A 25,517-nucleotide genomic window follows, 5' to 3' on the forward strand; every position below is an offset into this window, starting at 1 on the left:
GAACACACAGGTTTCCGTACATGGTCAGCGACACCCACACATTGATCCCTCAGACAGCGTTTCACAGCCACACAACAAAAGAGCGGCGAACACTTGGCCAATACACGATGTATCATGAGGCACATTTAGAAAAAAAGATATTAGGTCTAGGTCCATAAGGTCAATTCATCTTATCCGACACTGAAGTGCATAGCCCATGTCTCAACACTCGGCAAATGCGGTTCCGCAACATAAGATAATCTGTGTTATATAACTCTCTATTTATTTCTGCTATAATCCTGAAAATGTATTCAATAGGTGAATTCTTCCGTAGAACAACAGTTGCCCCCGTGATCCCCCCAGTCAGTGTGTGTAACGAGAGAGAGAGAAGAGAGCAAGGAGGAGCTTGCTTCATGGCACCAATAGCGTTGGGAGAAAGTAGCGCTAGTAGCGAAGGTATAGGTATTTCACGGTAAGTTACGTAGCCACACACCACCACGCACGCACCCGCGCTACACAACACACACACAACACACACACACAGCTCGAAGCCACACAGCACACAGACGACCCACAGCGCACAGCAGAGCCGAGAGCAAGCGAGAATCTTACATCAAAAGAGCCAGACGAGCCCGAAGCAGCGAAGAGCACCAGAGCAGAGCAGGAGCAAACGAACAACGACAGAGGAGAGACGACGACGAGAGAACGAGGGCGAGAGAGCAGAAGAGCAGAGAAGGACACTGGGACAGGAGAGAGAAAAGAGAGAATGGGAGGGGAGAGAGACGAGAAGAGAGATATAGTGAGGGCTGAGAGTAGCAGAGTGAGAGAGAAGTGAGAGAAGTTAGAAGAGTGGACGGAGTGGAAGTTAGGTGGGGTGACAAGTCCATTGCTCTCTGACCGCACAATACCTCTGAGTGACTGAGGGAGTGCTTCCCAGGGTTTATACAATGCATAGGGTGCTGTGTGGGAAGTGTAAGACGAAGACATGGTGGAGGAGGAGTGGAGGAGAGGTAAATAAGGGCAGAGGGAGAGGTGATTAAGAACAAATAAGTAGTAAAGGTGTCAGGGGTAAACAAGCAGGAAAAGGGGAGCATTTAAAGGTTGAGGAAGAGACAGCGATTGCAGTGCCTGTGCGACACAGTTGGCAGCTGGCAACCTGTCGAGCTGATATGTGTACACCATCAGAAAGACCTTATCGAGGGGAGGGAGGAGGGAGAGTAGGTAAGTGTTGCTATGTGTAGTTGTAGTTGATATATGTGGAGAGATAGAGATGGGGGCAGGGAGGAGAGCGAGAGAGACAGATACAGAGAGACAGGATAGGGAGAGGAAAGGGGGAATGAGAAGCAGGAAAGTCGCGTGAGAGTTGAGAGAGAGTCATGAAATGTACATTCCACAGTGCTCTGCTCTAGGCTGTCTAGGCCAGGACGGCGCTGAGCTGTAATACGCTTGAATCCCCCTGACACACCTTTAAGTCGGAGTTCAGCCTCTGCCTGCTTCCTTAACACTGGAAAATCTCCCAGATCTTCTCTGACCACGTACACGCATGCATCGACTACCAGCATTAAGCGTGTCACTGCACTATGGCGGAGCCTCGCACCTTCGTTCACACACACACACACACAATCACACACACAACACACCACACACACACCCACACCAACCACGCGCACACACACACACACACAGCATTACCACACACACACACAACACACCACACAAGCCAACAAACACACACACTCACACACACAACCACACACAACACACACCACACACACTACCCACACCAACCTAGACAGCACAACAACATTCACCACGTCTCCTCATTATAGAAGGCTTCTNACCACCAGGACAACGCACACAGCCAACATCACCACACAGTCCACCGTCTAACACACACACCAGCCAACAAGCCAAACAACACAGCTAAAACAAACACGAAACAACACAGCCAACAACACAGCAACAACACAGCAAACAACACAGCCACAACACAAACACCAGCCAACAACACAGCCACAAACAACACAAGCAACAACACACCAACAACACAGCCAACAACACAACCAACAACACAGCCAACAACACAGCCAACATCACAGCTAACAACACAGCCAACAACACAGTCAACAACACAAGGGCCGAAACAAACCCACATGCCAACAAACAACAACAACACAGCTAACACAATCACTTCAAACTGAAGCTGGAAACACAGCAAACTAGCTGCACTTTGTTTCGTTTCACCTGTTTTCTATTGATAGTTCTTTGTATGTATCCATAAAAATTATACTGATTCATGATTTCGACTGGCTGAGAAAAGCTGCCTGTCTGTCTTGTCTCGTCCCGACTCCCGACACGTTCATTACTATGGGACAGCTGGAGATCGTATTTGAATATTGGAAACAATGTTGCAAATGTCGGAGAGACAGACAGTAAGGTTTATACAAATCTCCGCTGTTGAAAACTAAGTGTTAGTCTAAAAGAAATGTGAGACAACGTCTAGATGCTTTTAATAGTGGAGATCAAGTTTATAAATTGCCTGGCTGGGCTGACGAGACAGTGGATTACGCWGTCAGATGGAACAGAGTAAATAGGCATTTTAAGGTCATAGATTTAACCGGTTCTAACTTGTGGACTAGACACAGACACCGMCTGGAATGCTGCGTTCGGGATTAGCCCAACCCGTTGTATAAATAGATATAGTYAAAGGTGTAAGGTGATTTCTATAGATATAGGTCTACTCTGAGGGAAAGGTGATTTCTGTATGGGTGAACGTGAACTGTATTCTAATGTGCAGCAAGTTGATGTGAGATTGCCATCAAACAATCAGCTGATCTTGACATACAGTYTGTCCCTTGTCTCTGAATATTCTGTCAATATTCTGTATATTCTGTACATTACATCAGGGCGACAGGTTGCCTAGTGGTTAGAGCGTTGGGCCAGTAACCCGAAAGGTTGCTGGATCGAATCCCCGAGTCGACAAGGTAAAAATCTGTCATTCTGCCCCTGAACAAGGCAGTTAACCCACTGTTCCTAGGCTGTCATTGAAAATAAGAATTTGTTCTTAACTGACTTGCCTAGTTAAATAAAGATTAAATAAATAAACATAAACAGTCAGAAAAAGGAAAGCTGTTTTTGGATGATTTTATGAGACATTTTATTTTTAATGTTTTACAAGATCAAAAACAATTGTGGACAATTTAACAACACATCAATGAACCTTCTTTAGCGTATTAGCAGTTAGTCATCACTTGTTCTTAAGAATGGGGAAAGTTGGTGTCTCCTGCCATCTGGTGTCAATATGAAACTAATAGAACAGTTTTATTTGGATTAAAAACAAATATATATATTTTTTAAATGTAACCTTTATTTAACTGGCAGTCAGCTAAGAACAAATTCTTATTTACAATGACGGCCTACACTGGCCAACGTTCTGTATCCTCACAGACATGATTCAAACAGTTTTAGAATTCAGTTTTCTATCCAAAATCTACTGATAATATGCCATATCTTCTTCCTGGGATGAGTAACTGGCAGTTGAATTTGGGTATGCTTTTCGCATCCAAACGTGAAAATGTTGCCCTACCCTAGAGAAGTTAAGAACAAATTCTTATTTACAATGACGGCCTACACTGTCCAACCCGGACGACGCTGGGCCAATTGTACGCTGCTATGGGACTCCCAATTACAGCCGGTTTTGTGATACAGCCTGAATTGAACCAGGGTGTCTGTAGTGACGCCTCTAGCCTGAGATGCAGTGCTTTAGACCGCTGCGCCACTGGCGGAGCCCAAAAACAAATACACAAAATGTTTAAACAGAATGTTGATTTAAAAAAAAATATATATATATACACATTTGACAGACTTTAGGACACAGCATCAGACAGTCACCGCAGGCATGTTGTGAACATGTAGAAATGAAGTCTTTAGCTACAATACCTCAATATGGGTTGTTATGTTGTGGACTGGCAATTACAAGACAGGTAATGAGGTCTGTTACCAACAGCAGCATGAAACAAACTGAGTCATTAAACTCCATTTTTACTACTGTGGGACTGGGTCTCTCAGGTTACTGTGGGACTGGGGTCCTCTTCGGGTTTACTGTGGACTGGGTCCTTTCAGGGTTTACTGTGGACTGGGTCCTCTTCAGGGTTACTGTGGGACTGGGGTCCTTCAGGGTTTTTACTGGGGGACTGAGGTCTCTTCAGGGTTTACTGTGGGACTGGGGTCCTCTTCAGGGTTTACTGTGGACTGGGTCCTCTTCAGGGTTTACTGTGGGAGGACTGGGGTCTCTTCAGGGTTTACTGTGGGACTGGGGTCCTCTTCAGGTTTTACGTGGGACTGGGTCTCTTCAGGGTTTCTGTGGACTGGGGTCTCTTCAGGTTTACTGTGGGCATTGGGGTCTCTTCAGGGTTTACTGTGGGACTGGGTCCTCTTCAGGGTTTACTGTGGGACTGGGTCCTCTCAGGTTTACTGTGGGCTGGGTCCTCTTCAGGGTTTACTGTGGACTGGGGTCCTCTTCAGGTTTACTGTGGGACTGGTCCTTTCAGGGTTTACTGTGGGACTGGGTCCTCTTCAGGGTTTACTGACTGTGGGACTGGGTCTCTTCAGGGTTTACTGTGGGACTGGGGTCCTTTCAGGTTTATGTGGGACTGGGGTCCTCTTCAGGGTTTTTACTGTGGGACTGGGGTCCTCTTCAGGGTTTACTGTGGGACTGGGGTCTCTTCAGGTTTACTGTGGGATGGGTCCTCTCAGGGTTTACTGTGGGACTTGGGTCCTCTTCGGTTTACTGTGGACTGGGGTCTTGGGATGTGACTGGGGTCCTCTTCAGGGTTTTACTGTGGGACTGGGGTCTTTCAGGGTTTACTGTGGGACTGGGTCTGTTCAGGGTTTACTGTGGATGGGGTCCTCTTCAGGTTTACTGTGGACTGGGTCCTCTTCAGGGTTTACTGTGGGACTGGGGTCCTCTTCAGGGTTACTGTGGGACTGGGTCCTCTTCAGGGTTTACTGGTGGGATTGGGGTCCTCTTCAGGGTTTACTGTGGGACTGGGGTCTCTTCAGGGTTTACTGTGGGATGGGGTCTCTTCAGGGTTACTGTGGGACTGGGGTCCTCTTTCAGGGTTTACTGTGGGGATCTGGGGTCCTCTTCAGGGTTTACTGTGGACTGGGTGTCTTCAGGGTTTTACTGTAGGACTGGGGTCCTCTTTCAGGGTTTACTGTGGGACTGGGGTCCTCTTCAGGGTTTACTGTGGGACTGGGGTCCTCTTCAGGGTTTACTGTGGGATGGGGTCCTCGTCAGGGTTTACTGTGGGACTGGGTCTCTTCAGGGTTTACTGTGGGACTGGGGTCTCTTCAGGGTTTACTGTGGGACTGGGGTCCTCTTCGAGGTTTTTTCTTCTGTGGTGGAAATATTTAGCTCCACAAAAAACTCAAAATAGTTTTTGTTCTGTTGTGGAGATTACAAGACAGGTGCCTCTGCCACAGACTCGTACCTCACTGACAGGTGATGAACTCAGATAGCCTCATTAGACGACTTAGCTAGGCATTAAGTTAGTCTATTCAAATCTAAACAACGGTCAACTGAGGGTTGTAATCTGTGGTTGTTGTCATGAGCCCGTGTCCACCGCGCACACACACAACAACCAACCTCATCACTCAACACACACACACACACACACACACACACACACACACACACACACACACACCATGTGATAGGGTCAAAGGAGGATGTAGCAGAAATATGATTATGGTGACAGCTCCTTATGACAGTCCACACTTATGTGTTCTGAAGGGATTCACAATAAGCAGCTGATGGGTTAATGAGAGGCCACAACCAATCCGGTGGTTCAGGGTCTTGTGTAGTAGGTGGGCCCACTGTGATAAGTAGTGAACATTGTGTAGACTACCTGGGTCATTGAAGAGAAAACAGAGTTCTTATTGTCATGATGAGAAAAGTAGTACCACGAAGCTTAAAGAGGTTTGTGAAAAATACAAGAAACCACTCTCTGATTACAACAAAGCTGTGGGGGGGGGGGGAGTAGGGCTGCACGATATGGGCAGAAAATCTAGGTGTGTTTTTTTATATTGCGATAGGAGATTTTTCATGAGATATAGATCAAAACACCTGGGTGAACTGTTGTAGTCATGGAGATATAAATGACATATTTAAGAAGTAAATCAAATCAAAGTTTATTTGTCACGTGCGCCGAATACAACAGGTGTAGGTAGACCTTACAGTGAAATGCTTACTTACAGGCTCTAACCAACAGTGCAAAAAAAAAGGTGTAAGGTCAACAATAGGTAAGTAAAGAAATAAAACAACAGTAAAAAGACAGGCTATATACAGTAGCGAGGCTATAAAAGTAGCGAGGCTACATACAGACACCGGTTAGTCAGGCTGATTGAGGTAGTATGTACATGTAGATATGGTTAAAGTGACTATGCATATATGATGAACAGAGAGTAGCAGTAGCATAAATGAGGGGTTGGCGGGTGGCTGAAAAAAAAGAGGGGTTGGCGGGAACTCTGAAAAAAAAACAGGGTAGAATCATGATGTTAGTGGTCTTCAGGTCGGAGCTCTAGAAAGAGGCCCGAGTTCCCGACTTGGAATTCCAAGTTGGATGACCGTTCAAACCTTATTTTCCCAATCGGAGTTCCCAGTTGTCTGGAAGTCTGATATTTCCCAGTTCCGTGTTTCCAGTTGTTTTGAAAGCGGCAGAAGTCATGCTGGATTGATGGCCAATGCTGAATGTTTATRCTTTTAAGCTTGGAAAAGAGACCCTTAAACCCAGACTTGGACCCCACACCCACTCCATGTCACGCCCTGACCTTAGAGAGCTTTTTTATGTCTCTATTTTGGTTTGGTCAGGGTGTGATTTGGGTGGGCATTCTATGTTCCTTTTTCTATGATTTGTATTTTTCCTGTGGTGTTGGCCGGCCAGCTCGTGGTCTCTCACCTTCAGAGGCCAACGCTGTCTCATCCGTCTGTCCTCTGGCCATTGAGAACATACTCTTGATTGCCCTCTTTCCCGCCTGATATTTGTGGGTAGTTGTCTATAGTTACGTTACCCTTCTAGCATCTCATTTTTGGTATAAGCTTTTCCCGCGTTTTCGATTAATTTATAGTTACGTTTTTGTGTTTAGTGGTTCGTTCTTTGAAACTCGACGACCCAAAGAACTGCACTCGCTCATCCCCACCTGCACCTTGTGTCTCCTCCTTTGACCGCCGGCCCCACTGATAGCAGCACTAGTGTTGCCATCCACCTGGCACGCTTGGGTCACCTCACCCTCCCCACTTCGACGGCCGTTCGAATCCCCATCTGACTACAGGCATGGCCTCAGTCCGATCTATATCCACCGCCGCACCTTGGTCTCTCCCCTTCTCGACCGGCCGTTGTCCCACCCCAATGATAGCCAGCACTAGTGATTATATCCCACGCTGCACCTTGGTCTCCTCCCTTTGACGGCCGTGACACCCCACTGACTAGCAGACTAGTGATTGCTTTGCAATGCTGGCAGTTAGCCACTGATTCCTTCAAAACCACTCATTGTTAAATTTGCGATTTCAAATTTGTAATGTCTATGTCCAATGGCCAATGAGCACTGATACGTTTTATCAATATTTTATCTTCATATGAAAAGGATTAGCCAGTAGGTTGTCGGCTTGATTCATGATGATGACCGCTAGCTAAGATTTCGAAAGTATGATGTTGACATGATCAGTCCAACCAAAGCTACTGTACATATAAAGTGATTATTTATTTTTTTACCCCCTTTTTCGTGGTATCCAATTGTTAGTAATTACTATCTTGTCTCATCGCTACAACTCCCGTACGGGCTCGGGAGAGACGAAGGTCGAAAGCCATGCGTCCTCCGAAYCACAACCCAACCAAGCCGCACTGCTTCTTAACACAGCGCGCCTCCAACCCGGAAGCCAGCCGCACCAATGTGTCGGAGGAAACACCGTGAACCTGGCGACCTTGCACTGCGCCCGGCCTGACACAGGAGTCGCTGGTGCGTGATGGGACAAGGATATCCCTACCTGCCAAACCCTCCCTAACCCGGACGACGCTGGGCCAATTGTGCGTCGCCCCACGGACCTCCCGGTCGGCTGCGACAGAGCCTGAGCGCGAACCCAGAATCTCTGGTGGCACAGCTAGCGCTGCGATGCAGTGCCCTAGACCACTGCGCCACCCGGGAGGCCCGATGTAACGTGATTTGACGTAATTTTATCTGTGGCCAATGACCTTGAGGTTTGTTGGATGGGCACTTCTAACGTAATTCTATGGCAGCACCCAATGGGCTTGAATTTTCGAGCTCTCCCTGTAGATTTTGCGGTGACGTAGAGTCCCCATGAGTGACAGAACGCTGAGCCAATCACGGCGCAACTAGAGAACAATACCAACCCCTACACTCTGTATATTCCTCTGGCTGCCCCACCACCACAGAAAGCACTGAGCAAGGCTGAAACACCTGCGTTTTGGAGCTGCTTTACTCAAGAAAGCAAAAGTGGCTTTATTAACGCAATTATATTTTTTATTACATTGTTTGCAAACTGATATGTGACATGTCTTAATGCCAAAATAACATGCAAAACAGCCCCACCCTCCAAAAAAATGCGTTGCCACTTTGCATGCAATATAATTATGATATGGATTTCATGCGGTATGAATATTGAACATGTCAGTATTGTGATTTCCATGTGAATTTGATTAATTGTGGAGCTCTAGGGAAGGTGGAAAATGATATGTGATGGCTTGCAGGGATCTCAGAAAACAGTTAAAATATTCTTTATTTTATGCTCCAGCAAGGATAGTTCTGTAGTCTGCAATTTATTATACTGTTTAATACGTCCAAATGTATTTTGCTAGAGCAAACCTGGTTAAAGTAAACTTGTATAAAGTGACCTTTACCAACGGGATTCTACTGACCCCTGGTGTCTGTGGTGTTAATTACAGATGTATTTGGTCGGCCAATTACACTACAACGTCACCTTCCCCTTTAAAATTCTCAACCGAAGTTGGCGCTCGATACGGCGCGCAAACTCAAACGACACTGGAGTTTGTTGTCAGCAACGTCGACTTCTAGCGTTTGTAAGCAGCAGGTGATATAGCAAAAATCATCAAACGACACTGTTTTATGAAAATAATTAGCTAATTATAACTCGTCTGGGAACTTTGGATGTACGGAAGCATTTTAATGACCGACAGTTTGCTTATCGTGCGTATTGAAGCCAGGAAGAACGCTAGGTAACGGTGTCTAACGTTGTGGATAATGAGTTGGCCTTGGTAACCAAGCAGCTGACAAGCCACCCAGTGAATTTGTAAACAATGTCTTGTGTTGCACATCAATTATTATTATCTATTTGTGTTGAACGTTACTGTATTTGAGAACAGTTCGCTAGCTTACTAGGCAGTTTAGCTAGTTATTTTCTGAGGGAGTTGTGCTTGTCCATCACCTGAAGATGACTTCCGCATTGGTAAGTAAACATGATGATGATGATGATGAGTTGCCAACAAATCAACTGACCGGTTAAATACTGTAAACATCTTCCGTTCACGTTGTTAGGATGACCCAACCCTGGAGAGACACTTCAAGGGCCACAGAGACACCATAACAAGCGTTGACTTCAACTGTAACATGAAACAAATTGGTAAGTGGTGTTGCTCGTCAATCATTTCAATAAAAATAAAATCTAATATATTTGGTACATGCGCCCAATACTACAGGTGTAGACTTTACCGTAATATGCTTACTTATGAGCTCTTCCCAACAATGCAGAGTTAAAAAGCAAGAGAAATTAGCAAAAAAGGAAACAGTAGAAATAACAATATTATGGAGTACCAGTACCGAGTACCAATAATAACAAGGAGTACCAGTACCGAGACAATGTGAAGGGGTACGAGGTAATATGTACGGATAAAAGTGACTAGGCAATCAGGATAGATAATAAACAGTAGCATCAGAGTATGTGGAGTTAATAATGTGTGTTAGTAGAATCCAGTGAGTGTTGATATTTGTGATAAAAAATTTTTTTTTACCTTTAACCTGCAAGTTAGTTAAGAACACATTCTTATTTACAATGACGGCCTAGAAACAGTGGGTTGCCTTGTTCAGGGGTAGAACGACAGATTTTTACCTTGTCAGCTCGGGGATTCGATCTAGCAACCTTTCGGTTACTGGCCCAATGCTCTAACCACTAGGTTACCTACCGGTGCAAATATAATAGGCAGGTTATCTATGGACTTAAAAACCTAAATAAAAAACCGTTAGCTGATTTGGGTTAGTTGATCTGGACAATTCTGACAAGTTATAAATAGCTCTAAGGTATGTAATGACCAACATGACAAGAGGAACTGATGATTGGGGCTCCCGAGTGGCGCAGAGGTCTAAGGCACTGCATCTCAGTGCTAGAGGCATCACTACAGACACCCTGGTTCGAATCCAGGCTGTATCCGGCCGTGATTGGGAGTCCCATAGAGCAACGCACAATTGGCCCAGTGTCATCCAGGTTTGGCCGTCATTGTAATTTAAAGGTATTTGGTCTTAACTGACTTGCCTAGTTAAATAAAGGTTAAATGTACAAATAAAATGATGCACTACCCAATATAGAAATGGCACCTTGTGCATTCTACTATTACATCGTTCAATAGTATGTTTAAAGTCGGACTGAGTTTCTTAAAAACAACTATTTTCTTATGAAACATTTTTTTTTGTGGGGGACCAGTTTGTAGCCCTAGACCAGTTTGGGAACCACTGGTGTAATGGGTACAGTCTGTCTGTCTTATACTATATTAGTTGTCTAATGGGTACAGTCTGTTTGTCTTATACTATATTAGTTGTCTAATGGGTACAGTCTGTCTTATACTGTATTAGTTGTCTAATGGGTACAGTCTGTTTGTCTTATACTGTATTAGTTGTCTAATGGGTACAGTCTGTTTTGTCTTATACTGTTTATATTAGTTGTCTAATGGGTACAGTCTGTTTGTCTTATACTATATTAGTTGTCTAATGGTGTACAGTCTGTTTGTCTTATACTGTATTAGTTTGTCTAATGGGTACAGTCTGTTTTATACTGTATTTAGTTGTCTAATGGGTACATGTCTGTCTTATACTGTTATTAGTTGTCTAATGGTACAGTCTGTTTTATACATATATTAGTTGTCTAATGGGTACAGCTCTGTTTGCTTATACTGTATTAGTTGTCTAATGGGTACAGTCTGTCTTATACTGTATTAGTTGTCTAATGGGGCACAGTCTGTTTGTCTTATACTGTATTAGTTGTCTAATGGGTAACAGTCTGTCTTATACTGTATTAGTTGTCTAATGGAGTACAGTCTGTCTTATACTGTATAAGTTGTCTAATGGGTACAGTCTGTCTTATACTGTATTAGTTGTCTAATGGGTCAGTCTGTTTGTCTTATACTGTATTAGTTATCTAATGGGTACAGTCTGTTTGTCTTATACTGTATTAGTTGTCTAGAGTTAGTTGAAGCTCGCATCCGCTACAAGACATGGTGCTTGCCTACGGAGCTGTGAGGGGAACGCACCTCCGTACCTTCAGGCTCTGATCAGGCCCTACACCCAAACAGGGCACTGCGTTCATCCACCTCTGGCCTGCTCGCCTCCCTACCTCTGAGGAAGTACAGTCCCCGCTCAGCCCAGTCAAAACGTTTCGCTGCTCTGGCACCCAATGGTGGAACAAACTCCCTCACGACGCCAGGTCAGCGGAGTCAATCACCACCTTCCGGAGACACCTGAAACCCCACCTCTTTAAGGAATACCTAGGATAGGATAAAGTAATCCTTCTAACCCCCCCCCCCCCTTAAAAGAGTTAGATGCACTATTGTAAAGTGGTTGTTCCACTGGATTATCATAAGGTGAATGCACCAATTTGTAAGTCGCTCTGGATAAGAGCGTCTGCTAAATGACTTAAATGTAAATGTAATGTAATGTATTAGTTGTCTAATGGGTACAGTCTGTTTGTCTATATACTATATTCTTTCTAATGGGTACAGTCTGTCTTATACTATATTAGTTGTCTAATGGGTAAGTCTGTCTTTATTACTGTATTAGTTGTCTAATGGGTACAGTCTGTCTGTCTTATACTGTATTAGTTGTCTAATGGGTACAGTCTGTCTAATACTGTATTAGTTGTCTAATGGGTACAGTCTGTTTGTCTTATACTATATTAGTTGTCTAATGGGTACAGCGTCTTCTTATACTATATTTGTTGTCTAATGGGTACAGTCTGTCTTATATCTATATTAGTTGTCTAATGGGTACATTCTGTCTTATACTGTATTAGTTGTCTAATGGGTACAAGTCTGTCTTATACTATACTTAGTTGTCTAATGGGTACCAGTCTGTCTTATACTGATATTAGTTGTCTAATGGGTACATTCTGTCTTATATCTGTATTAGTTGTCTAATGGGTACCCTGTCTGTCTTTAAATAGTTGTCTAATGGGTACAGTCTGTCTGTCTTATACTGTATTAGTTGTCTAATGGGTACAGTCTGTCTTATACTATATTAGTTGTCTAATGAGTACAGTCTGTTTGTGCTTTAGCCACTCTATCAGTGTTTGCATTGTTGCAGCTGTAGCTTGGCAGAGACAGGGCTGACTACAGCAATTTCACTAATAGCTCTGAGACAGAACATCTGCATTCTGTGTATTGGCGGCACTCCCTGAGTTGTGGATCGTTCAGGTGGATGGCGACAGGAAAATAACAACAATATAACCGGCCTCAGCCGAAATAATAAAGTTTCCTGTCAACAAAGGCATATGTATAATCTCTGGAAACTTTACTTACCAGGCGTAAAGTGAAACGTGTTCCTCGCTATCAAATAAATGTCTGAATCTTAACTTTTTGTCTGAACCGCACATCAAACTCCTGCTGAGTTAGATAGCGGGCTGCCGTTAGGATCACACATGGGTGAAACCCGACTGTATTGTTGTTTTCCAACCAATACACAGACTCCAGATGTTCTGTCCCACAGCTACGACACTACTATGGCACGACCTGACTAGTTCACTGGGGTGTATTCACTGGAAGCACAACCAATGCGAACGGGGAGGGACCTACCTGAATATGTACAATAGAAACTCGTTTTCATTTATGTTTGCAACCGTTTGCTACATTTGTGCACTAATGAATACACCGTGGTATTCTTGGTTCATCCAGTGAACGGCTCCACATACAACATGCAGCACGGGACCAGTCTAGCTGGCCAGTTAACCTATGTGTGTGTCCTCTTCATGTTTGCTCCTGCCCCAGCTATAGACTCCACATACAACAAGCAGCACGGGACCAGTCTAGCTGGCCAGTTAACCTCTGTGTGTGTGTCCTCTTCATGTTTGCTCCTGCCCCAGCTATAGGCTCCACACACATGTGGGAACAGACTCGACTAACTTCTTTATGTCTCTCTGATTTTGGTTGTTCCAGTTACAGGCTCCATATATATCTATATTTTATATATATATATATATTATAGCCAACTGATAATATAATTGACTGATAATATGTCTGTGTTTTGTTGTCTCCAGCGACCGGCTCCATGGACTCCTGTCTCATGATCTGGAACTTGAAGCCCCAAATGAGAGCCTATCGGTTCGTGGGACATAAAGACGCTGTGACGTCAGTCCAGTTCTCTCCCTCCGGACACCTGGTGGCCTCGGCTTCCAGGGACAAGACTGTCCGCCTCTGGGTGCCCAGTGTGTAAGTCTCTCACCCCCCCCCCCCCCCTACATTGTTTTGGGCGGCAGGTAGCCTAGTGGTTAGAACGTTGGGCCAGTAACCGAAAGGTTGCTGGATCGAATCCCAGAGCTGACAAGGTAAAAATCTGTCGTTCTGCCCCTGAACAAGGGGCCACTGTTCCCCGGTAGGCCGTCATTGTAAATAAGAATTTGTTCTTAACTGACTTTCCTGGTTAAAATTTTTTTTATATATATTTTTTAAGATAGAAGATGTGGCTATTATACACTTTCTATAAATGATTTATGCCACATATTGCCACTGGGTGGCGGTGATGTTACATTTTTTGCATTTGCGTCATCTAGCAGATGTCTTATCCAGAGCGACATACAGTCAGTACATTCATCTCAAGGTAGCTAGGAGGGGCAACCACATGTATCAGTCATAGTGAGTACATTTCCTCAATAAATAGCTATCAGCAGAGTCTGTGCTATGTAGTAAAGTGTGAGGTGTTCAAAAGGCATGTTTTTAGACCTTTCACAATCTGAAAAGGTTGTGTGAATCAATCAGCCAGACAGAGGAGAACCTTAGTCACTCAACCATGGAGGGAGGACTGCCTCTTGAAACCTAGACGGTTTTGTGTCTCCACGTGTGTTTATGGAAAAATGTTTTTTAGTAGGATGTGGCTTGAAAGCTATGCTCTTACTGGCGTAAGATCTGACAATGGAGACAATGGAGATGCTTTGCTCTGGTGCTGCAGCCTTCTCCGTCTATACCATGATGTGTTAATAGAAGAATCTATGGTGGAAAGAATGACTAGACAGTGAAGTGTGAATAATGGATTTTGCCGAATGGAGATTTTGGAAGTTTGTAGCCTAGGCGCTTGGAGAGGAAGTTGTAGCCAGGGGCTTGGAGGAAGTTTGTAGCCTAGGAGGCTTGGAGAGGAAGTTTGTAGCCTAGGAGGCTTGGAGAGGAAGTTTGTAGCCTAGGAGGCTTGGAGAGGAAGTTTGTAGCCTAGGAGGCTTGGAGGGAAGTTTGTAGCCTAGGCGGCTTGGAGAGGAAGTTTGTAGCCTAGGCGCTTGGAGAAGAAGTGCTAGGAAGTTTGTAGCCTACAGTCTAGACAACAAGTGCTCCATTTTTCAATAGCACTTTGATTGAACAGATTTTCCCATTCAGTCCAGCAGTTTTACATTTACTTGTATGTGAATGACATTTTTGGAGTATGTGGAGCACGTGTTATCTGAGTGTACCGTATCCCAGGAATAACCCACTGTAACGTCTGACTGCTGCTGAACCACTGCTTTCAATTGAGCCAATTCCTTCCTACAAATATCTTGGTATCTGGCTTTATGACACTGTCATTTAAAAACATGTCACTGAACTGGTGAAGAAGTTGAAGCTCAAAGTTGGTTTGTTTTACAGAAACGAAGCCTGTCTGACTTTAGTTAATAGGAAGTATTGTCCAGGACACTTTTATGTCTATTTTAGATTATGGTAACTTATATAACGCTAGATGCTGTTTTCCATTGTTCCCTTAGGTTTATTACTGGTGATGGTTCTAGAACTCACCATTGTTCCCTTAGGTTTTTACTAGATAGTTCTGTAACTCACCATTGTTCCTTAGGTTTATTACTGGTGATGGTTGTAGACTCACAATTGTTCTCTTAGGTTTATTTCTGGTGATGGTTCTAGAACTCACCATTGTGTCCTTAGGTTTATTACTGGTGATGGTTCTAGAACTCACAATTGTTCTCTTAGGTTTATTACTGGTGAGGTTATAGAACTCACCACTGGGCCCTTAGGTTTATACTGGTGAGGTCTAGAACTCCCCATTGTCCCTTAGGTTTTACTGGTGATGGTTCTAGAACTCACCATTGTTCCCTTTGGTTTATTTCTGGTGATGGTTCTAGAACTCACCCATTGGGCTCTTAGGTGTATTACTGGTGATGGTTTTAGAACCTCACATTGTCCTTGGTTTATTTCTGGTGATGGTTCTAGAACTCACCATTGTTCCCTTAGGTTTATTACTGGTGATGGTTAAAGAACTCACCATTGTTCCCTTAGGTGTATTACTGGTGATGGTTCTAGAACTCACATTGTTCCCTTAGGGTTATTACTGGTGATTGTTCTAGAACTCACCATGGTTCCCTTAGGTTTATTCTGGTGATGGTTCTAGAACTCACCATTGTTCCCTTAGGTTTATTACTGATGATGGTTCTAGAACTCACCATTGTTCCCTTAGGGTATTACTGGTGATTGTTCTAGAACTCACCATTGTTCCCTTAGTTGTATTACTGGTGATGGTTCTAGAACTCACCATTGTTCCCTTAGGTTATTTTCTGGTGTGGTTCTAGAACTCACAATTGTTCCCTTAGGTTATTTCTGGTGATGGTTCTAGAACTCACCATTGTTCCCTTAGGTTTATTACTGTGATTGTTCTAGAACTCACCATTGTTCCCTTAGTTTATTACTGGTGATTGTTTAGAACTCACCATTGTTCCCTTAGGTTATTACTGGTGATTGTTCTAGAACTCACCATTGTCCCTTAGTTTATTACTGGTGATCGGTAGAACTCACCATTGTTCCCTTGGTTATTCTGGTAGTGGTTCTAGAACTCACCATTGTTCCCTTAGGTTTATTACTGGTGATGGTTCTAGAACTCACCATTGTTTTAGGTTTATTCTGGTGAATGGTTCTAGAACTCACCACTGGGCCCTTAGGTTTATTTCTGGTGATGGTTCTAGAACTCACCATTGTGCTTTGTATCAAAAAGTGGGTTGGGCCTCTCTATGTAAGGAGAGCAGATTTTTCTTGTGTTTTTATATAAAGCACTCATGCAGAAACTTCCTATATGTACCTGTCATCGTTAATTTAATTTATACTTGCAAATGACCAAACCCAGTCTCAGGCTTGGATAACAAAACAAAAAACAATGGAATGCCCTTCGGTCTCCACAGCGCTGCTTTTAGTTCTTGTTGCCTGCTTTATGTGGATCAACTCACAGAACTCTCTGAAATGAGATGTTCTGGTCCCTACTCGGTCAATTCAGAGTCATGATCAGAGACCTCTATGTTGATAAATGTGTCTGTTTTTCTATTTTTTATTGCTGTAATTGTGTGTATTGTATGTGTTTGATGTATTTATGAATGGAGTAAAAGGTTGAATGGAGTAAAACATGTCATTCACACACTCAGAATATACCACACTCTCTAAGACTTGATGAATTTAACACACTCATAGCATATACTACACTCTCTCTCTGCTTTGCATTCGACCACAAACCGCTACAGATGGTAGTGTGTTCGGCCCAGCACATCACTAGGGCCAAGCTCCCTGTCATCCAGGACCTTTATACTAGGCGGTGTCAGACTCCAGCCACCCAAGTCATAGACTGTTCTCTCTGCTACCGCAAGCGGTTCCGATGTACCAAGTCTGAAACCAACAGGATCCTGAACAGCTTCTACCCCAAAGCCGTAAGACTGTTAAATTCAGTTGAAGTCTGAAGTTTATGTACACTTAGGTTGGAGTCATTAAAACTCGTTTTTCAACGACTCCACAAATTTCTTGTTAACCAACTATAGTTTTGGCAAGTCGGTTAGGACATCTACTTTGTGCATGACACAAGTAATTTTCCCAACAATTGTTTACAGACAGATTTTTTCACTTATAATTCGTACTTTGGTGCGAAAAGTGCAAATCAATCCCAGAACAACAGCAAATGACCCTGTGAAGATGCTGGAGAAAACAGGTACAAAGTATCTATATCCACAGTAAAACGAGTCCTATATCGACGTAACCAGAATGGAAGCAGCCACTACTCCAAAACCGCCATAAAAAAGCCAGACTACGGTTTGCAACTGCATATGGGGACAAAGATCGTACTTTTTGGAGAAATGTCCTCTGGTCTGATGAAACAAAAATAGAACTGTTTGGCCATAATGACCATTGTTATGTTTGGAGGAAAWKGGGGGAGGCTTGCAAMCCGAAGAACACCATCCCAACCGTGAAGCACGGGGGTGGCAGCATCATGTTGTGGGGGTGCTTTGCTGCAGGAGGGACTGGTGCACTTCACAAAATAGATGGCATCATGAGGTAGGAAGATTATGTCGATATATTGAAGCAACATCTCAAGACATGAATCAAGAAGTTAAAGTTTGGTCGCAATGGGTCTTCCAAATGAACAATGACCCCAAGCATACTTCCAAAGTTGTGGCAAAATGGCTTAAGGACAACAAGGTCAAGGTATTGGAGTGGCCATCACAAAGCCCTGACCTCAATCCTATAGAAAATTTGTGGGCAGAACTGAAAAGACGTGTGCGAGCAAGGAGACCTACAAACCTGACTCAGTTACACCAGCTCTGTCAGGAGGAATGGGCCAAAATTCACCCAACTTATTGTGGGAAGCTTGTGGAAGGCTACCCGAAACGTTTGACCCAAGTTAAACAATTTAAAGGCAATACTACCAAATACTAATTGAGTGTATGTAAACTTCTGACCCACTGGGAATGTGATGCAAGAAATAAAAGCTGAAATAAATCACTACTATTATTCTGACATTTTACATTCTTAAAATAAAGTGGTGATCCTAACTGACCCAAGACAGGGCATTTTTACTAGGATTAAATGTCAGGAATTGTAAAAAACTGAGTTTAAATGTATTTGGCTAAGGTGTATGGAAACTTCCGACTTCAACTGTAGTTAACCAAATAGCTACCCGGACTCTCTGCATGAACCCTTTTTGCACTAACTCTTTTGACTCATCACATACTTTGCTGCTACTGTATTTTATTTAACTAGGCAAGTCAGTGAAGGACAAATTCCTATTTACAACGACGGCCTAGGAACAGTGGGTTAGCTGCCTTGTTCAGGGGCAGAACGACAGATTTTTACCTTGTCAGCTCGGGGATTCGATCTAGCAACCTTTCGGTTACTTTATTCCTAGTTATATGCACATATCTACCTCAATTATCTGGTACCCCTGCACATGGACTCAGTACTGCTACCCTGTATATATTAGCCATGTTATCATTGACTCAGTACTGCTACCCTGTGTATATTAGCCATGTTATCATGGACTCAGTACTGCTACCCTGTGTATATTAGCCATGTTATCATGGACTCAGTACTGCTACCCTGTGTATAGCCATGTTATCGTGGACTCAGTACTGCTACCCTGTGTATATCAGCCATGTTATCATGGACTCAGTACTGCTACCCTGTGTATAGCCATGGTGTCATGGACTCAGTACTGCTACCCTGTGTGTATTAGCCAGGTTATCGTTACTCATTGTGTATTTATTCCTCGTTATTTCTATTATTTTGTTGGAAAGTAAGTAACCGTTTCACTGTTAATCTACATCTGGGGCCTCATTTATCAGTATTGCGTAGAAACTATTAGAAAAAAAAAAGATTTATCAAACAATCCTACTAGCTTCACACGCACACCTGTAGGATATAACCATTGATGCATACCAATTGTTCTTAGCCTCAGTGCTCTTGCATGACCGTGGCTGTTTTTTGAATTTCGAAACGCCCCTTTAATTAACCATATGGTCAAAATCACCCCTTTAAATCCCGTGGGGGGAAATATAAAACGCCGTACCATGAAATAACAATGGCGCAACAAAAAAATACAAACAAAGAATAACAAACCTTTCCGTGAATGAAATAGAAGTACTAGTGTCAGAGATTGAGTACAACCAAAAGGTTTGATTTGACTCACTCCGTTGTGGTTTGACCAGTTAAAATATAAAACATAGCTACAAAGAGAGAACCATTAGGACAATTCAAGTTGCTTTATCGATGGCAAATAGCCATCCATCCTCAACAGCTCCTTCCTGTAGGCTTATAGGCCAACATTGCTGTTCTGCAGAACGAACGAGTCGTGCGTTCCACCTGGCCAAGACATTCAGCAGCGTCTTCCGCCCGTCACATATCATAAAGAACGGAAACGCATTCTGTTATAACGTCAGTTGAAATCCTTTTATGGGATGGTGCTTTTCTGGCCATGTGGTCGCTGTCTATCGCTCTGTTTTGTAATGGGGAAACCCATTGATGGCATCATGGCAAAGAAACCTCCTCACAACTTCAACCTGTTGTGCCATGGTATACCAACCCCTCAAACAGACCTAACACATCTCTCTCTCTCTTCTGGACAGTACATCATCTTTGTTTTCTTTTGGAAACTGTGCGTTACTGGTCTGTTTTTGCTGATTTCATTGCATCCAAAACATTGGCTCATCGAGGGCTGTGAGATGCCGATCAGCAACCTCCAGCTGAAAAGTGCCCGATGCTGAAAAACAAAGGGTGGGCAGCACTTGGATGTCCACCGGAATGGCATGTTTGCCTTTTTTTAAAAGTAGACCTTAAATCCTTCCATAAAAATCCTATAAGATTGGCTCGTCAGACATAGTTTCCTAAAACCAATCTGTACTTTCTGCAGAAAGAAAAAGTTCCCACCAGTCTCTAATACAATGCGCTCCCTGCGAAGTACAGCTTGTCAAAGGATCTTCTGACAGAGCAGATCAGACATCTCTCATTGGATCTCCCATTATCTCCGTCTTTTAAAAAATAAGATTTACACAATGGTTTACCTTTCACACGTGCCTCTAATTGAACAAATGACTGTACTTTATGGGTTATTATTGTAAAAAAAATAAAAAAATATAGCATGTCAAGATATGTTGCATGAATTCACAATGGAAATAAAAATGTAATAAAAAAAAAAAAACTGATTAGAAATATTACTCACAATTGTACACATTTTCAACAAATATTTTCCCTGTTTTCTCTGACGCTTGACAAGCAGTTCCCTTAGTCCAACACTTGCCACTGTGCATATGCATGGTTATGGCTGTGTTTAAAATTTACGCGCAATCAAACAAACGTTCATAATGATAAATCTCATACTTTGAGTGGAAATGATCCCACGCAATGGTTTACGCACAGATTTTGTGCCTAACTATTATTGATAGACGAGGCTCCTGTCGTTTACGTGACAAATACAATTACATTTTGATTTAATTTTGTAATGCCACGAAGGCCATGAGTAGAATAAGAAAAATTCAGTTGGTCAGGAAATTGGTCCTGAGGGGGGGGGTCATAATTCCTCTGTTTCTTCCTTTCAGTAAGGGCGAGTCCACCGTGTTCCGAGCCCACACCGGAACGGTCCGCAGTGTCAGTTTCTCCGGTGACGGACAGACCTTGGTCACCTCGTCCGACGACAAAACTCTCAAAGTCTGGACCGTTCACAGACAGAAGTTCCTTTTCTCTCTCAACCAACACATGAACTGGGTCCGCTGTGCCAAGTATGAATCCAATAACCTGTTTTTACCCTCACAACAATGTTATGATTATGATGGCTGTATGAAACCAACAACCTGTTTCTTAGTCTGGTCTCAGATCTGTTTGTGCTCTCTATGACAATGAACATAGGATTTAGCAAGACGGCACCAACAGATCTGAGATCAGGCTATCTGTTACTGTTTCTCTCATAACACAAATATTAAAACAGGCTTTATGTACATTTTTAAAGCATTATACAAGTTTTTACAAGTTATAAGTGAAGTATAGTATTTCAAATAGTGTATTTATGTTCAGTGCGTATGCCATGCGCCCCCACATTGTCGGTCCTTTCTGTCTTCAGGTTTTCACCAGACGGCAGGTTGATAGTATCGGCCAGTGACGACAAGAGCATTAAGATCTGGGACAAGAACAGTCAGGAGTGTATCCACTCATTCTATGAACATGGAGGGTAAGGCTTAATCTGTATACAGTGCATTCGGAAAGTATTCAGAGCCCTTGACTTTTTTCACATTTTGTTACGTTACAACCTTATTCTAAAATMGATTAAATAGATTTTTTCCCCTTCATCAATCTACACACAATACCCCATAATGACACCACAATACCCCATAATGACAAAAGAAAAATATGTATTTGGGGAGTTTCTCCCATTCTTCTCTGCAGATCCTCTCAAGCTCTGTCAGGTTGGATGGGGAGCGTCGTTGCACAGCTATTATCAGGTCTCTCCAGAGATGTTAGATCGGGTTCAAGTCCGGGCTCTGGTTGGGCCACTCAAGGACATTCAGAGACTTGTCCCGAAGCCTCTCCTGCGTTGTCTTGGCTGTGTGCTTAGGCTTGTTGTCCTGATGGAAGGTGAACCTTCGCCCCAGTCTGAGGTCTGAGCACTCTGGAGCAGGTTTTCATCAAGGATCTCGCTGTACTTTGCTCCGTTTATCTTTCCCTCGATCCTGACTAGTCTCCCAGCCCCTGCCACTGAAAAACATCCCCACAGCTTGATGCTGCCACCACCATGCTTCACCGTAGGGATAGTGCCAGGTTTCTTCAAGATCTGACGCTTGGCATTCAGGCCAAAGAGTTCAATCTTGGTTTCGTCAGACCAGAGAATTTAGTTTCTCATGGTCTGAGAGTCCTTTAGGTGTCTTTTGGCAAACTCCAAGCGGGCTGTCATGTGCCTTTTACTGAGGAGTGGCTTCCGTCTGGCCACTCTACCATAAAGGCCTGATTGGTGGAGTGCTGCAGAGATGGTTGTCCTTCTGGAAGGTTCTCCCATCTCCACAGAGGAACTCTGGAGCTCTGTCAGAGTGACCATGGAGTTCTTGGTCACCTCCCAGACCAAGGCCCTTCTGCCCTAATTGCTCAGTTTGGCAGAGCGGCCAGCTCTAGGAAGAGTCTTGGTGGTTCCAAACTTCTCCCATTTAAGAATGATGGAGGCCACTGTGCTCTTGGGGACCTTCAATGCTGCAGACATTTGTTGGTACCCTTCCCCAGATCTGTGCCTCGACACAATCCTGTCTCGGAGCCCCTTGGACAATTCCTTTGACCCCATGGCTTGGTTTTTGCTCTGACATGCACTGTCAGCTGTGGGACCTTATATAGACAGGTGTGTCTTTCCAAGTCATATCCAATCAATTGGATTTACCACAAGTGGACTCCAATTAAGTTGTATAAACATCTCAAGGGTGATCAATGGAAACAGGATGCACCTGAGTCTCATAGCAAAGGGTCTGAATACTTATGTAAATAAGGTATTTCTGTTTTTTATGTTATAACTTTGCAAACATTTCTACAAACCATTGTCATTTTGGGGTATTGTATGTAGATTCATTGTTCATTTAATCAATTTTAGAATAAGGCTGTAACGTAACAAAATGTGGAAATGAATACTTCCGAATATCACACACACACACCCACACACACACACACACATCACCACACACACACACACACCACACACACACACACACACACACACACACACACACACACACACACACACACACACACACACCACACACACACACACACACACACAAACGTTTTGACACCTACTCATTCAAGGGTTTTTCTTTATTTTTACATTTTCTACATTCTAGAATAATAGGAAGACATCAAAACTATGAAATAACACATATGGAATGATGTAGTAATCAAAAAAGTTTTTAAACAAATCAATATATTTTATATTTGAGATTCTTCAAAGTAGCCACCCTTTGCATTGATGACAGCTTTGCACACTCTTGGCATTCTCTCAACCAGCTTCATGAGGTAGTCACCTGGAATGCATTTCAATTAACAGGTGTGCCTTGTTAAAGTTAATTAGTGGAATTTCTTTCCTTAATGCGTTTGAGCCAATCAGTTGTGTTGTGACAAGTAGGGGTGGTATACAGAAGATACCCCGATTTGGTAAAAGTCCATATTATGACAAGAACAGCTCAAATAAGAAAAAATAAACGACAGTCCATCATTACTTTAAGACATGAAGGTCAGTCAATCCCGAAAATGTCAAGAACTTTTAAAGTTTCTTCAAGTGCAGTCACAAAAACCATCAAGAGCTGTGATGAAACTGGCTCTCATGAGGACCGCCACAGGAAAGGAAAACCCAGAGTTCATTACAGTTAACTGCACCTCAGATTTGCAGCCCAAATAAATGGTTCACAGAGTTCAAGTAACAGACACATCTCAACATCAACTGTTCAGAGGAGACTGTGTGAATCAGGCCTTCATGGTGGACTTGCTGCAAAGAAACCACTACTAAAGGACACCAATAAGAAGAGGAGGCTTGGGCCAAGAAACACGAGCAATGGACATTAGACCTGTGGAAATCTGTCCTTTGGTCTGATGAGTCCAAATTGGAGATTTTTGGTTTCAACCGCTGTGTCTTTGTGAGACGCAGAGTAGGTGAACGGATGATCTCCGGATGTGTGGTTCCCACCGTGTAGCATAGAGGAGGAGGTGTGATGGTGTGGGGGTGCTTTGCTGGTGACACTGTCAGTGATTTATTTAGAATTCAAGGCACACTTAACTAGCATGGGTATAACAACATTTTGCAGCGATATGCCATCCCATCTGCTTGGCGCTTAGTGGGAGTATCATTTGTTTTTCAACAGGACAATGACCCAACACACCTCCAGGCTGTGTAAGGGCTATTTGACCAAGATGGAGGGTGATGGATTGCTGCATCAGATGACCTGGCCTCCACAATCACAGAACCTGAACCCAGTTGAGATGGTTTGGATGAGTTGGACCGCAGAGTTAAGGAAAAGCAGCCAACAAGTGCTCAGCATATGTGGGAACTCCTTCAAGACTGTTGGAAAAGCATTCCAGGTGAAGCTGGTTGAGAGAATGCCAAGAGTTTGCAATGTTGTCATCAAGGCAAAGGGTTGCTACTTTGAAGAATCTCAAATATAAAATATATTTTGATTTGTTTATCACTTTTTTGGTTACTACATGATTCCATATGTGTTATTTCATAGTTTTAATGTCTTCACTATTATTCTACAATGTAAAAATAAAGAAAAATCCTTGAATGAGTAGGTGTGTCCAAACCTTTGACTGGTACTGTACATATCAATGTTGTTTAACCATGAAAGAAATAAAAGCTGAAATAAATCATTCTCTCTACTATTATTCTGACATTTCACATTCTTAAAATAAAGTGGTGATCCTAACTGACCTAAAACAGTGAATTTTTACTGGGATTAAATGTCAGGAATTGTGAAAAACTGAGTTTAAATGTGTTTGGCTAAAGTGTGTGTAAACTTCCGACATCAACTGTATATGCTATGTTGACAGATTGTCTATTTCTGTCCTGTTTTCTAGGCATGTGAACTACGCTGACTTCCACCCCAGTGGAACATGCATTGCTGCAGCTAGCACAGACAACACTGTCAAGGTCTGGGACATCAGGACCAACAAATTACTGCAGCATTACCAAGGTAAGGGTCAGAGTAATAATATAGACCACAGCTTGGCAGGGTTAGAGTCAGGGTAGGACCTCCAAAACCAGAGGAATATAGACCACAGCTTGGCAGGGTTAGAGTCAGGGAAGGACCTCCAAAACCAGAGGAATATAGACCACAGCTTGNGAGGAATATAGACCACAGCTTGGCAGGGTTAGAGTCAGGGAAGGACCTCCAAAACCAGAGGAATATAGACCACAGCTTGGCAGGGTTAGAGTCCGGAAAGGACCTCCAAAACCTGTTGGAAAGTGCACTACTTTCTTTAAACAACTTTTTCTAAAAATGGATTTGCCAAAAGCACTTTGATAATACTTTTAATTTCCTAAACGAACTGCTGTTATGTAAAATGGAACACTAGGGGACCTCCATTATTATTCACAGCAATTATAGACTACACAAGGGGAGAAGACTCTTCCCATTTAAGGCTTTTGTCTCCACTCCCGGCCCTAGTCAGAGCATAGAGTTGTTTTAGTCTACCCTGGAACATTGAGGGTAAGGCTTAATCTGTAGTGAACTACCCTGGGACATGGAGGGTAAGGCTTAATCTGTAGTGAACTACCCTGGGACATGGAGGGTA

At 43.2% G+C, this 25,517-nt stretch overlaps 1 protein-coding gene across 1 annotated transcript in view; it reads left to right on the top strand.

Annotated features, from left to right (window-relative positions):
* The first annotated feature begins 9,020 nt into the window (after nucleotides 1-9,020).
* Nucleotides 9,021-25,517, top strand: part of LOC112077769 (POC1 centriolar protein homolog A) — a 30,804-nt gene continuing 14,307 nt past the window's right edge. Inside the window, exons 1-6 of the mRNA XM_024144215.2 lie at nucleotides 9,021-9,460; nucleotides 9,550-9,634; nucleotides 13,529-13,700; nucleotides 20,804-20,983; nucleotides 21,322-21,429; nucleotides 24,801-24,916. Of these exons, the coding sequence (XP_023999983.2) occupies nucleotides 9,446-9,460; nucleotides 9,550-9,634; nucleotides 13,529-13,700; nucleotides 20,804-20,983; nucleotides 21,322-21,429; nucleotides 24,801-24,916 (676 nt within the window). The 5' untranslated portion in view covers nucleotides 9,021-9,445. The remainder of the gene's footprint in view (nucleotides 9,461-9,549; nucleotides 9,635-13,528; nucleotides 13,701-20,803; nucleotides 20,984-21,321; nucleotides 21,430-24,800; nucleotides 24,917-25,517) is intronic.

Source organism: Salvelinus sp. IW2-2015, unplaced genomic scaffold (assembly GCF_002910315.2).
Source record: "Salvelinus sp. IW2-2015 unplaced genomic scaffold, ASM291031v2 Un_scaffold4902, whole genome shotgun sequence".
Classification (NCBI taxonomy): Eukaryota; Metazoa; Chordata; class Actinopteri; order Salmoniformes; family Salmonidae; genus Salvelinus; species Salvelinus sp. IW2-2015.